Source organism: Rattus norvegicus, chromosome 15 (genome assembly GCF_021556685.1).
Source record: "Rattus norvegicus strain SHRSP/BbbUtx chromosome 15, alternate assembly SHRSP_T2T, whole genome shotgun sequence".
In the NCBI taxonomy this organism is placed as follows: Eukaryota; Metazoa; Chordata; class Mammalia; order Rodentia; family Muridae; genus Rattus; species Rattus norvegicus.
The window spans coordinates 20,744,852-20,757,959 of record NC_141548.1 but is presented as its reverse complement, the minus strand read 5'-3'; the positions used below and the strand labels follow the sequence as shown (position 1 = coordinate 20,757,959).

Sequence of the window (13,108 nt, the reverse complement as noted above, 5' to 3'; positions counted from 1 at the left end):
GTCTATACTAGGATGAGTCAACATTAGGATATATGCCTTGGTGTTGTGTCTTGAGGTTTACCCATTACCACCTTCCTGAAGAAACAGCATACTGGTTTCCAAAGTTGCTACAGAAATTTGCATTGCAAATCTACAGGAGACTCTCAATGTTCCCCTTGCTCCATACCCAGGAGGAGGGAATTCTCTTATGTGTTACTAAACTAAGTTATGAAAGGTATGAAAAAATATCTCAGAATAATTTTGATTGGCATTTCTGTAGTGTCCAAGGATAATAAATATTTAATATGAGTTTCTAAGTCATTTAAGTTTCTTCATCTGTGAGTATTATGCTTATATATATAGCCCATTTGAATTAAGTTTTTTAAATATAGTGTTTTAGTTTTTAAAATATGTTTTATATAAGCCCATTAGTGAATGTGCACAGGGAAATAATTTTTACCATTTCTGTTAATGGCCATTTAAAAAATCATTAATGACAAATTAGAAAATGCTCTCTCAATGGACTCATAGAATTGGCAGACAAGTTGTAAAGAATAGAATTCATTGCAAAAGTCCAGGACAGGAACTGGAGACATGGCTCATCTGTTTGAGAATTTGAATCTCAGAGGACCTAAGGGGCAATTAACAATTCTCTGTCACATCAGGTCCGAGTGACATCCACTGCCCTCTGCTGGCTGCTGTCAGAATTGCATGCAAACGAATATGGGGAGGTGGAGGGAGATGACAGGCACTTGGGGTAGCACCCACATGGAGGTGGGCGTTCTGGGGAGAGAATAGGGGTTTTCTGGGATGAAACTGGAAAGTGGAATAATGTTTGAAATATAGATAAGAAGCTTTGAAATATATCAAAATGAACTCAGCAAAACATCATTATCAATAACAACAAACAAACCAACAACAAAAATAGTAAAAATGTTCATTCCTCTACAATTGGTGGAATTCATTAAATGTGCAGTCATAGCTGATGCTATATTTCAAGGAATCCACAGGCATCAAACTCTGTGTGTCCTGAACATTTTACATTCCCATAATCAATGTTTGTATGTCCTCTAATGTATTAGAGAAATACTTCTGTGTTTGTCATTATAAAGGAAGCAAAATTTGTGAGCACAGATATAAAGCAAGGATATTTTTCATCATGAAGGGGGTTCCACAGACATGACACACTGTCTACATCAAGAGCACAGTTTCCTGTGCAGCTCTGGCTGGCTGTGAACTGATGATGAAGCCTACGCTGCATGAGACTTGCAGAAAACCACTGTTGCCTTACACTTGTGCTGTTACAGGAGGAAGAACCACACACGACTCAGGACGGTCTTGTGAGTGAAGGGTTAAAGGTCACATTTTTATTTACAGACAAACATTAATTTATTCAAGAACATTTTAAATTGGGGAGTCAATGAGTTCAATGTTTACAGCCTTAGGAATATGGCATATTAATTAAAAAACTAAAGTTAACAAATGAAAAACAAAACTTCAAACTTAAACAAATAAAAACAAATGAATAAAGCAACCAAACTTCAAAGTAAAAACCAAATAGAACAAATAAATTAGTCAGCATTCAATTCCTGCTGATTTTTCAACATATAACTCCAGCCTGTTGCTGGCCTTGCAAACACAGCAGAACAGCAAGGAAGATGGTAAAATCTCTTCAAGAGGAATGGAGATGCCTCATTCGGGGTGGTTGGTTGTTGATGGACAAGTCGTCAAACGGTTAAACGTGAGGCGTGTTCCATGCCACATCTCAAGGTCTTTCAAATTCAGCCCAAGATTGGAACGGTTACAAGGACGGAGATGCGGCAGGTGTTGTCAATCTTTGCACCCTCAGTGCTCCTGGTGGACAGGTCTGTCTCTGAGAGCTGTAGGCCTGGTCTGGGCCATGGGCAAGCGTCTGCTGGAGTGTTTCAGACCTAGGGGTAGAAAAGGCCTGGTGAGGACCTGCCATGTCACTTCTCCCATACACAGCGCACAATTCAGCAGGATAATCCAGGATGATCTTTCATCTGAGGTCATTTTCTTATGCCCAAGAGAGAAGGGTAAGAGATCCCACAGGCCTGCATATTTTCCCAGCTTTAAAACTGCTAAACATTGAACAGTGAACAGCAGATAATTCCAATCATCCATATATATTATATTTTAATATCATGTAGCAATGTCTCAATGTCAGTTGAGGAGAGATGTGAACAACCTAGAAAACAAAGGAAGGCCTTGCAAGACTGGAGGGATCAGTACACAGTACCCAGAATCTCTGTGGATCACATACACTTCATGGATGAAATTTCTTTTAAAATGGACAGGAATAATATTCTGAGCTGCTCCTAGCTGACAGATGCTGAGAACTATGGAGAAAGTCACACACCCAATAAGACAGTTCATAAGCACAGGGAATCTACTTGGGTCCTCTCATCCTGTCCTTTCAAATCATCTCAGTGACACCGAAATGATGCTGCATCTTCTCAGACAAGGCCTTTTGCTCAGTGACCAGTTTTTTCTGATTCAGGGCATCCTGCAGACTTTCCTCCATTCTCTCCTCATCCTGGTCATTAGAAGATTATATTGTCCATGGAGACAGGCATGTATACAGAGACAGACAGACAGACACTCAGACATACACACCTTTGAACTCACCCAAATATATTTGTTCACACATAAAAGCAGAGTATTTTGCAGAATGTGGTTAGTTTCCCAGTTAATGATAATAGAAGAGATCACCCGGTCTACTATTGTGGCATAAGAAAAAAAAACAAAAACAAAAACAACCAGGAATGGGGTAAGTACACAGTGAGCATAGGCTAAAGACAGCTCAGCCAATAAAGTGTATTCCCCTGAAAATCAGAAATTAGAAATGTGACATCTAGGACTGTTAGCCAAGCCTGCTTAGCAAGTTCACAAGGCTGTGCACAGGAGGCTGATTTCAGGCAACAGAGCACTGGGTGGGGGCAGGTGAACCTCGTCAGTCCTCTGCTCACTGTAATTGGAAAAATTATGTTTCCTCTTCCTCTCTCTCTCTCTCTCTCTCTCTCTCTTCCTCTCTCACTCTCTCAGAATATATATATATACACACACACATATATATATATACTTTTACATGTTTCTATATATGTACATATAGACTTTTACAATATATATAAATATATGTATATGTGTCTGTGTTCAGAAACTTGATGAGTTCACACATACACACGTGCAAAAAAACACACATATACACACACTTCTATATATAAGCACCCCATACCACAAACAATTAAAACAAGCAATTTCCAATGTACAATATGCACCGTAGGCATAAACATGATCACACATATCAGTGCCCACAGACACAAACACACAAACACACACACACACACACACACACACACACACACACAGTCAGAGAGAGATGGAGGGGGAAGGAGAGAGAGAGATAGACAGAGAGAAAGAGAAAGAGAGAGAGAGAGAGAGAGAGAGAGAGAGAGAGAGAGAGAGGACAGAAATCATAAGTGAGAAGCAGAAAAGAATGAGGAGGCCATCCTTCTGGAAGCACAGTTGTTGAATACAGATTAGGCAAAGGAAATGTGTCAGTGAGAGCGTAGACACTGCTGTCCATCCCTTATAGAGTAAACCTGTATGGGGAATGCACTTCTTGGGCACACGAGGTTGAGAGAGTTGGAGAAAAATTTCCCTCTAACCCTCACATATCTCACACAAACCCTCACCCTGAGAGAAGCCTTTCTTACATCCCTGTTCATCCAGTCAGCTCCAGGACAGAAGCCACAGGAAAGAACACTAAAACACTGACACAGAAACTGACAAACTGCTTCTCAAGCTCTGTCCCTAGAAACCAAGATTTGGACAGGCAGAAGGGACCATTTTCAATGTACGGGGAAAAGGAGAGAAAGTCCACAAGTCCCATCATAATTGAAAGTGAGAGCCATTCTTTTGGCAATTGAACTGAACTCTAATCAGTTCTGTGCACTACAACGACAGCTACCACATGGCATCCCTCTAGCATAATGGGATGTAAGCCTGCAATGTGTGATCAACAGATCCCCTTAAAGAAATGCATTTTCTAGTTGAGCAGGAGGATTTGGTTGTCAATCCTCCAGTTTCTTGCATGAAGCTAGCATCACAGAAAGTTTTGTAAATGGTCAAAGAAATGAACAACTGGATGAGTCCTAGGAGAGTTTCTGGATAAGTTGGAGAAAGGTTAAATTGGTTTGACTTGGTTTATGCTTAGATATCAGGAAAACCTGCCCTTGATGCTTCTTTCATCCTACCTTAGGCTGCTTGGTACACGGATTTTCATACTGGCTTCCCCACAGAACCTTGTTGTTTCCTTAATGGACTCTTCTAGTGCAATCTGATCCCATAGAAGCTCCCTGTTCTCATTCCATGCTCTCTGGGCATTGTTCTTCAGGTCAAAAACCTCAGTTAGGAGGGGGCAGAATCTGCGGCTGAGATACAAAGAAAAAATGGTGAATCCCAGCCAGTCTCCAACTTCCTCCCACTTCTCCAAGTCCATTCCTCCTTCTAGGATCCTGATCCGAAGAGAGCCCCAGATTATAGTCCAAGTCCACAGTAGCCCTGGAGCATGACCTAGAGACAGGTCAAATGGAGAAAAGAGCAAATTTCCAGAAGACTCAGGGCACTTCTCAAAAACCTGACACCATTGATTCAAGTTTTTCCCAGAAGAGGACTTAATCCCTATGAATGCTTATATGTCCATTTTATTAGAATGTCACTTGGAGTCCAATCTTTCTATGTGTCCTGTGTGTGTGTGTCTGTGTCTGTGTCTGTGTCTGTGTGTCTGTGTCTGTGTGTGTGTGTCTGTGTGTGTGTGTGTCCTGTCAGAGCCCCAGATCATCAAGATTGATTGACAACTCAGTCATTGTGCACACATTTTCTATGTACAGGATCCCTATTTGGGAAGGACGGAGATTGAAGAATCTCACAACCTCTTTCCATTTGTTCAAACTATCTACAAGAGGTCAAAATCCTAGAGCCTTCCTTAGAGACAGGCTTCCTGGTCTGCTTCAAACACTATAAAGCCTGATCCTCACTTTACTTCAAAGATAAGAATGGGCTGATACATGCTCTGCCTAGTGCTGGGGTCACAATCTTGTAAGATACTCACCAGTACCAGTCATTTTCCAGTGTAAGGTTTTTACATTTGACCAAAGCATAATTGATCTGCTCGCTCATTTTCTTCATGTTGGTCATCACTTCCTCGTGCTGCCTCATGAGCATCTCGGACTCAAAGTTGTTCCTGTGGTAGGGCAAGGATCAAATAACATTATGAATGAAGGATTCAAGAATTACATGTATTCAGACTGAATCTTGAACTACCCCAGCCTAGCACATGCCACGCCCTTGCTCCTTGGTACTGGGTGCATTTGTATTTATTACGTTTATTATTATGGACACAGGGACAGCAGTGCCAGTAAACAAAAGGAGGGAGCTGATTTGCTTGAGCTCCCTGACAGGGTTTGAAGGAATAGACTAGCTTGCCAAGAACATTCGAGGATCCTGTGCCACCATCCAGGCTCCAACTTAAACCCATGAAGACTATTCTCCTGTTCTTAGGTAACAATTCTCAATCATAGAATCTATTGCTACGTGAAAACCCAAAGGAACATGGACAGTATTTACAGGGAAAAGAATTTATAACACACACCAGGAGATTCCCATGTGCATCCACCTGAGCAGATGTGAAATGTTCTACTGCTCAAAGTGAGGCTCTCAGCCACATCATTATCATGCCATGAAAATTGACACAGAATAATTCTCAGGCCAAATCAGAACACAGAATACCCAGATCTTAAGTGATACACACAAACGCACCCACACATGCATACACACACACAAACTCACATAAAACTCTCTTCTCTCTATCTCTCTCTCACTGTCTGTCTCTCAAATACAATTAGAATGCCAAATAAACACAAGAATGTGGCATTATCTCAAAATAAATCAATAAAATCAGAGAACACCAATGATCCCCTGTTGACAGTCCAGTCACACACTGTGAGGCAGCAAGAGAGATTAGGTCCCTCCAGCTCTTCACAGGACCTATTGAACCCAAAGCACCTCCACGTCAATTACAACAATGATTGCTCATAATCAGAGCACCTAGAAATTCCCACAACCCAACACCTGTCCAGGCTACTTAAACCACACAATGAGAGCTCACACACTACTACCCTCATTCCCAGACTGTAATTCAGGCCACAGGCTGTGATTTACGTTTGTAGGAATCAAAACAGCCTGTGCCACCATCTCATTCCCATCTGATCTTCACATTCTGATGCAATCAGGAAAGTGATTTTGACCATGAGCCCACCCTGGAGTTGTAGCCTACTGTGATGTGAGGAAATGTGGATTTAACAGAACTTGCACTGTGACTACCTGTCATTTAAATTCTTTCCCGGGTAATCAGCCAGGATTCTCCTGAGTTCATCTCTCTCCTTCTGCATCTTGTGGAGAGCAATTTTGAGGTTCTCCAAACGCTTCATTCTCTCCTCTTCAACAGGTGTCGTGGAGGGTTGGGATGATGCCTTCTGATCAGACTCTGTAGGTAGAAAAACACCAGTGAACAGGCATATATGTAGACACAGTGTCAAGGAAAACTATGCTTACTCTAAAACAGAAGTCTGAGGATGAACAGTTCTACAGATACAGTGAATCCCTGACAGAGTAAGAAAGCTATCTTTAAGCTGGACTCGGCTAGGTCCCTCTTCCCCACCATCATAGCCATATGATGCCATATGCCATCATAGATATAGACCACATCTCCTACAGCCATTCTTCTGGCACTGAAATTCTAAAGCTGGCCTAAAGAAGAAAAATTGGAGGACCTTCTCAGCTAATGTCTGATGTGAGGCAGGTAAGTCCTTGAGTCCAAACTGCTTAACATCTTGAATCCCTAGTCACGTGTGTTCATGGACAATGTGACTGAGACCTTGATATATGACCAGGAGAGTATTCCTCTTGGCATCAATTACCCACGTAATCTACAGGACACTGCTGAGAGGAAGTGCTTCCACAGCCTATCCTGAGAGAGACACATTGTTATTCTTACACAGGCTCATCCTGGTATTCTTTGACACTGCCCATGACATTAAAGAGATCCAAGGAAAGCCCCTTGACATATAACAGTTCCTGGTTCTCTGTCAAACTAAGGATCAGAAATTGTTGAGCCTGGGTCAGCCATTTAGGAAGACTGAGGCTTAAATCATACGTCCTACTCCTGGAAGGACCAGCTCAAGCCAACCTCCTCCAGGAAGCTCCCCTTGCCCTGCCCAGTACTCACTTGACCTCCTCAAGGACCTTTCCATTCGTCTTGTTCTCCAACGTGATAGAAGGCTGGCCTCCCTCTGCCTTGGTCTTGTCTCTCCATAGATATGATTGTCCCTCCGAAAGAGACTGAGGATCCTGGAGAACATGCCTCCTCGGGAACCCATTAGGAAATGAAGGGAAATTGCTCAGACAGTTGGTGTCACCACAACACTGGTGACATCACAGAAGATTCTAGTGTTCTCCTGGATACAAGAGAATTTCCAGGGAAGACATTACCGGTGATGTCACTGGGAAATGCCATAGCTTACTTGCTAACTACCTCCACCCAGACTGACCAGGTTCTGCAGTGACTTTTCCAGAGACTCACTTTTGAGCGAGGGAACACCCATTCGCACACTCTCCTTCCACAACTTCAGAGTTCTCACTGCTTCATTACAACTCAGTTCTGAGGAGAGGGAGAGTTGGTTAAAGCCTTGATATGGACAGAACATCTTTGTTAACAGCCAAAAATCTAAAGACCCTCAGTGAGGGAGATTCTTCTCCCTGAAATGTATAAACCCAGGGTCCATGCATGTGACATATAGTCCAATTTCCACAGTTTTTACTGTTCCCAGGAGGCCAATATTTTTTCCTATGCCTTTAAATGTATGCAAGTTGGAGTACATTGTTTCATGGATTGTGCCTTGGGAGGGGGCATGGTTTCAATGTATTCACCCATGTTTTTTCCTGAAATCCCTGTCTTACAATTCCATTTTCTGCAGTGAAAACTCCTGTTTCCTGAAAACATAGGTGCTCAGGTATAGGGCAAACATCAAACTGTAAACTTTCTGTCCATTCTTAAAAGTTAAAATCCCCAAAAATGAGGGAACTGAGACCCAAGCGAGAGCCATGGAGGGGCAGAATGCAGAGGTGCTGCTGGCCAAGGAAGAGCAGGAGGAAGCAGAGAAGCTGTAGCACATCATGGTGCACAAGGAGCTAGAACTGGAGTTCGACCTGGGCAACCTGCTGGCTTCTGACAGCAACCCCTCGATGGTGCTGTGCCAGGCCAGGGCCTTGCTGGAGGCCGAGCTGTGTGCCCTGGAGTGGGAAAACCCAGAGCATCTCATCAACCAGCTGTTGAAGCTGCTGACCACCAGCATGGAGGAGGCGGTGGTAGTGTGCTTGCAGGAGCCTGTCACAGGCCTTCCCCGCAGGAAACCACTGCCTGGCCAAGGGCTCTCACTTGCTGGTAGCAGTTGGTGAGCTTTAAGGGCATCCATCCCAAGAAGAGGACCAATCTCATGTGGGACGAGGTGAATGGCCAGTAGTGATGCCCTTGTAGCTACAAGCCCTCCCTGGATGACACTGAGGAGTGGCTGATTGAGGTGCCTGGGTGTGCAAACTCCATGGAAGACCAGTTCTCCAAAAAGGGTTTAGGCCAAGAAGAATTCATGGCCAAGAACTAGCTGAACCATCTGTGCAACTAGTCTGCATGCACAAGATGCAGATGCCCAGCTTGGCTGGCCTGCACCTTCCTGACACCAGAGTAAGGGGGAGCTGGGCTGCACCGTGCAAGTGTCCAATGTCTCCAAAGCTTCCTTGGGACACTTCCAGGAGGGTTCTGTTCTACCAGGTCTCCTGGGTATGCACATATTCCACATTCTGGGGAAAAATAAAAGGTTTTCTACTTCCAAACAATTTGGAGCAAATATGTATTTGTTCACCTATGAGCCTGTGAGTGTATGTGCATGGTTGTGGGCTTGTGTATATGTACACCACAGAACCCAGTGCTTTGCCTCACAAATTAATATCAGCATGGTTACTAACAGTGGCACTCATTTATTATTAGTGCCTCGTGACTATAGCAAATTATCAGGAGTCTGATCTCGTCAGGAGACTTCATGCTAGCCTAAGGCAGCAGTCTGCAAACTTGTTTCTGAGGACCTCTTTTTCTTTCCTTTTTCTTTCTTTCTTTCTTTTGTTTTTGTTTTTGAAGACAAGGTCATAGACCAGGCTGGCCTGAAAGTCAGAGATCCACTTGCCTCTGCCTCCCGAGTGCTGCGATTAAAGAGATGAGCCACAACTGCCAGGCATCTAAAGACCTCTTAATATTCTCAAAAATAACTAAGGACCCATGCAACTTGAATCTAAATGGATAGTATCTGAATCTCTATCTACTAATCATATAGTAAACATAAGAAGCTTATGAAATGTAGTTGTAGGGTATTGGGGAGAAGGCTTAGTTAGTGAGTCACTTGCCATTCATTTGTGAGGACCAGAGTTTGAATCCCCATCATCCTTGTAAAGCATCATCAAGTTGACAACAAAAACTTTTACTCAATAAGTGCTGAACCCACCATAGGGCACGCTCTCAAACAAATGCTCTTTTTATATTCAGAATAGTATTAATTACATGCATATGTATGAGTGTGCTCAAATTTACGGGCACGCACACACACACACACACACACACACAAAGACATGTACACACGATTTGAAAATGCACATGTAGAAAGGAGAGAACAAACTCCCATGAGTTAACTTCTGACTTCCAGTGATGCCTCTAACCCTAAACATATAAAATAAATAAATTTTAATTGAAAAGTATAGTGTTTCTTTTAATTATACAGGAACCATTAATTTATGAAGCATTCTTGCATGGTTGGAATTTTGGTTGGAATTATATTTCACCACACTTCTCTCTGAGGACCAAACCAAGAAATATATACCACATCTGTGAAATGTTTGATTCTAAATCAATTTAAGGTTGTGGTCTGAGTCATGGCCATTTGGTAGATATGGGACCTCATCCTACCTACCTCACCCAGCACACTGTAGCACAATGAGAAAAACATCCTATGCATCTGCACAGACTGTAAGGGAGAAGAATGATTAAGGCTAATTGAGAGCTTGGCAGATTAAAGGGGCAGCTCCTGCTGAGCAAATGATCTACCAGTTAATTATCAAGTGTTTATAATATCCCAGAACCTGTGCTTGAAGCCATCTTCACTCCATCACATTCCGGCTTGAGAATCATGGAAAGCAGGCACAGTGACTTTCCCATAAAACTAGGAAAACTAGATGTAGATGTCTCCATCTTCCCTGAAAGCCACGACTCTGAAGAGAGGATTCTAACCTGGACGCTTAGACTTTTAGGCACCATCTCAAAGAGACTCCTAAAAAGGGTGATATTTAAGCTGACTTGAAGGACAGTGCTATTTGGCTGTATAACGCATTTCTAGGTTTGTAAAATGAAGACAATGACTGTTTACCCACAAGTCTTTTGTAAGAAGAACATGAAAACCTTAAAAGCCATAGGACAGTGCCAGGGAAGTGAAGGGTCTAAGTGTTCATGGTCACCACTATTACTGTTGGCATCGTGAAGCAGGAATGAGAGAGACAGTGTCCACACAGCAGTGACAGGTGAGAGGTGAGTCTAATGGAAGTCAAGTTCCTCATGCTCTGGATGAAATAACCAAGACACTGACTGCTGTAGAGATTGGAGGCAGAGGCTAAGGAGATTCCTTCTAGGAATGTGCGTCTTTTCTGAGAGATGTTCCTGGTGGCCTTCAGTGCTCTTAACCACAGTTACTCCTACTGATAATGATTTTTGAAGTTTGTGTCCCATTAGGGTCAATGTGTTTCATTGTGGATTTAGAATCTAGTAGGCATGGAGGTCTAATGCTGTAAGAAAAAGAATCTAGTCTCAGAATGGTGGTCTGGGGTTGTTCTGATCTAGGTAGCAATGTGACCTGAAAGGCACCAGAGAGAGTCATGATTTGAGGCTCGTCACAGAACTCTGAGGAAACTACAGCTACACAAGTGACATGAGGGCATAGATGGAGGCTGGACACAGGAAAGTAGGGGTCTATCTTTAGGGTACCTCCTACTCAAACCTTATATAGAATCTACCTTAAGCAAAAGACTAATTCACATGAGATGGCCAGGTCTTTCATCTGATCACCTGCTACATTTTAATGATCATTTTTACTATCTTTTTACTTCTACTCAAAACCCCAATTCACTGGTGTGTCCATGTGTCTGCTAGTTACTTTTAAGCAAACTTACTAATAGTGGTGAAAGACCCCCGGAGCGGGGAGACTCTCACTCAAGTCTCGGGATGATGCGACCCCCCAAGAACTCACGTGAGACCATCCTTGCTGTAATAAACATGAGGTTTATTGATAGGAACCAGTGCACTGGGGTCGAGACTCATATCCCACGCAGGGGCAGTGGAGTTCGACCCCCAGTAACTAAGACAAGGGGTATTTAAAGGGAGAAACCACAACCCCAGCGGGTAGGGAGGGCGTCGCTGGAAAATGTCGAGAATACCAGTGAAAAATCACAAGGAGGAGCTTCCTGTTTCTCAAGATTGTTTAACTTTATGGTCCATCAATTCCTGGGAGGAGCTTCCTGCTTCTCAAGATTATTCTCTAAGATTTTAATCTAACTTTATGGTCAGGTAGTACAGGTAGAGGGCAGGGTCTGGAATTTGAGGTATTTAGGGCTTTTTTTAAATTTCTGACTTCTTAGCTGCATTTTTTATTCTTTCATTCCCTACTTCTTCTAGTGGCTAGTTATAATCATAGAACTAAAATTTAGTATCTTTATAATATTGGCTTTCTTGTCCTCCTAAAGCATGATACTGTTGGCATAACATCAAAATCTGAACAGTACTCACTCTTTCTCTAATGAAGGTAACTAGTTTCTTTAACACACATGGACCTATAAGCAGAAGCAGAAGCAAAACTAAGAAGGGTCCCATAAGGGAAGATATCAGAGTAGTCATCCAAGGAGATCTACTAAACCAGCTCTCGAACCATCCCTGATGCACTTCTCTGTCTCTCCGTCTTTTGTCTAACCTTTCTCTAAGTTTATTCATGGAGTCTTTAATTACTCCTGAATGGTCTACATAGAAGCAACATTCTTCTTTCAGTGTAGCACACAGACTCCTTCTTTAAGGAATATCAGGTCTAATCTTCTCCTATTCTGAAGGACTACTTCTGAGAGGGAGGTTAGGTATTCTTGGAGGTCAGCTAAAAAGTCGTTTTTACTCTTTTTATATCTGAGTCAATGGCAGTTCTGAATTCTCCATAATCCTTGTGTTGCAGGGCAACATCAGATGTCCTTGTAGCTGCCCTTGCGCCTGAGATAGCCCTAAGTAATTGTCAACTCTCTTTTGTGTCTTACTAAGTCTTTAGCATCAGGATTCTAATCTGGACACTATCTGAACCTATACACAAAGGAAATGACTGTCTTTTAGAACTTCTAAACTTATACAGGTTGTGATCCCTGAGGCACAGTCCCAAGAAGTGTTAGGAGTACTAACATATGCAATGTTACATCATTTGCTATAGAAATCAAGCCTATCCCCACACCTATCCCGATGGAACCCAGGGCAAACATGAAATTCTTGTTTCTAAAGCACACTCCTCAAGTGAGCATTATAGCAACCTCCCAGCCACGTCTCTGATGTATCCACTTATCTGATGTGCAAGTCTAGGGAGCTTTTTGAAGATCTGAGTGTCCCTCTAGGTCCCAGCTCTCAGCCCCAACAGCTAGTACGCAGCTTGTGAGGGCTGAGACTTGATGGCTGTCAGGGTGGTCAGCAGCACCAGGTACGGTCCTTTCCAGCGAGGCTCGACTGTCTGGGCTCCGTGTCATTGTATGTAGATGCAGTCTCCGATCTGGAACTGATGAGATGTCTCAGATGTCCCCGGGGCATAGGCTGCTGCCAGCTGTGAGCAGATTTCTTTCTGTATCACCTGTAGGTCTTTTAGCCTGGCATACAAATCATTATTACTATGACATGTTGGTTCAGTAACATCATCTAATACAGTCAGAGGAGCTGAGG

The 13,108-nt window shown here is 42.9% G+C and overlaps 1 protein-coding gene and 1 pseudogene across 1 annotated transcript; one reads left to right on the top strand and one right to left on the bottom strand.

Moving 5' to 3' along the window:
* Positions 1-1,315: 1,315 nt before the first annotated feature.
* Positions 1,316-7,494, bottom strand: LOC148000857 (disks large homolog 5-like). The gene is made up of 5 exons (XM_087587098.1): positions 7,289-7,494; positions 6,385-6,547; positions 5,114-5,245; positions 4,257-4,433; positions 1,316-1,910 (listed from the first exon to the last, which is right to left on the bottom strand). Exons 1-5 carry the CDS (start codon positions 7,437-7,439, stop codon positions 1,781-1,783), a joined length of 753 nt encoding a protein of 250 aa, XP_087443224.1. The 5' UTR covers positions 7,440-7,494; the 3' UTR covers positions 1,316-1,780.
* A 669-nt stretch (positions 7,495-8,163) lies between these two features.
* On the top strand, positions 8,164-12,388 carry LOC134482184 (ribosome biogenesis regulatory protein homolog; annotated as a pseudogene).
* Positions 12,389-13,108: the final 720 nt, after the last annotated feature.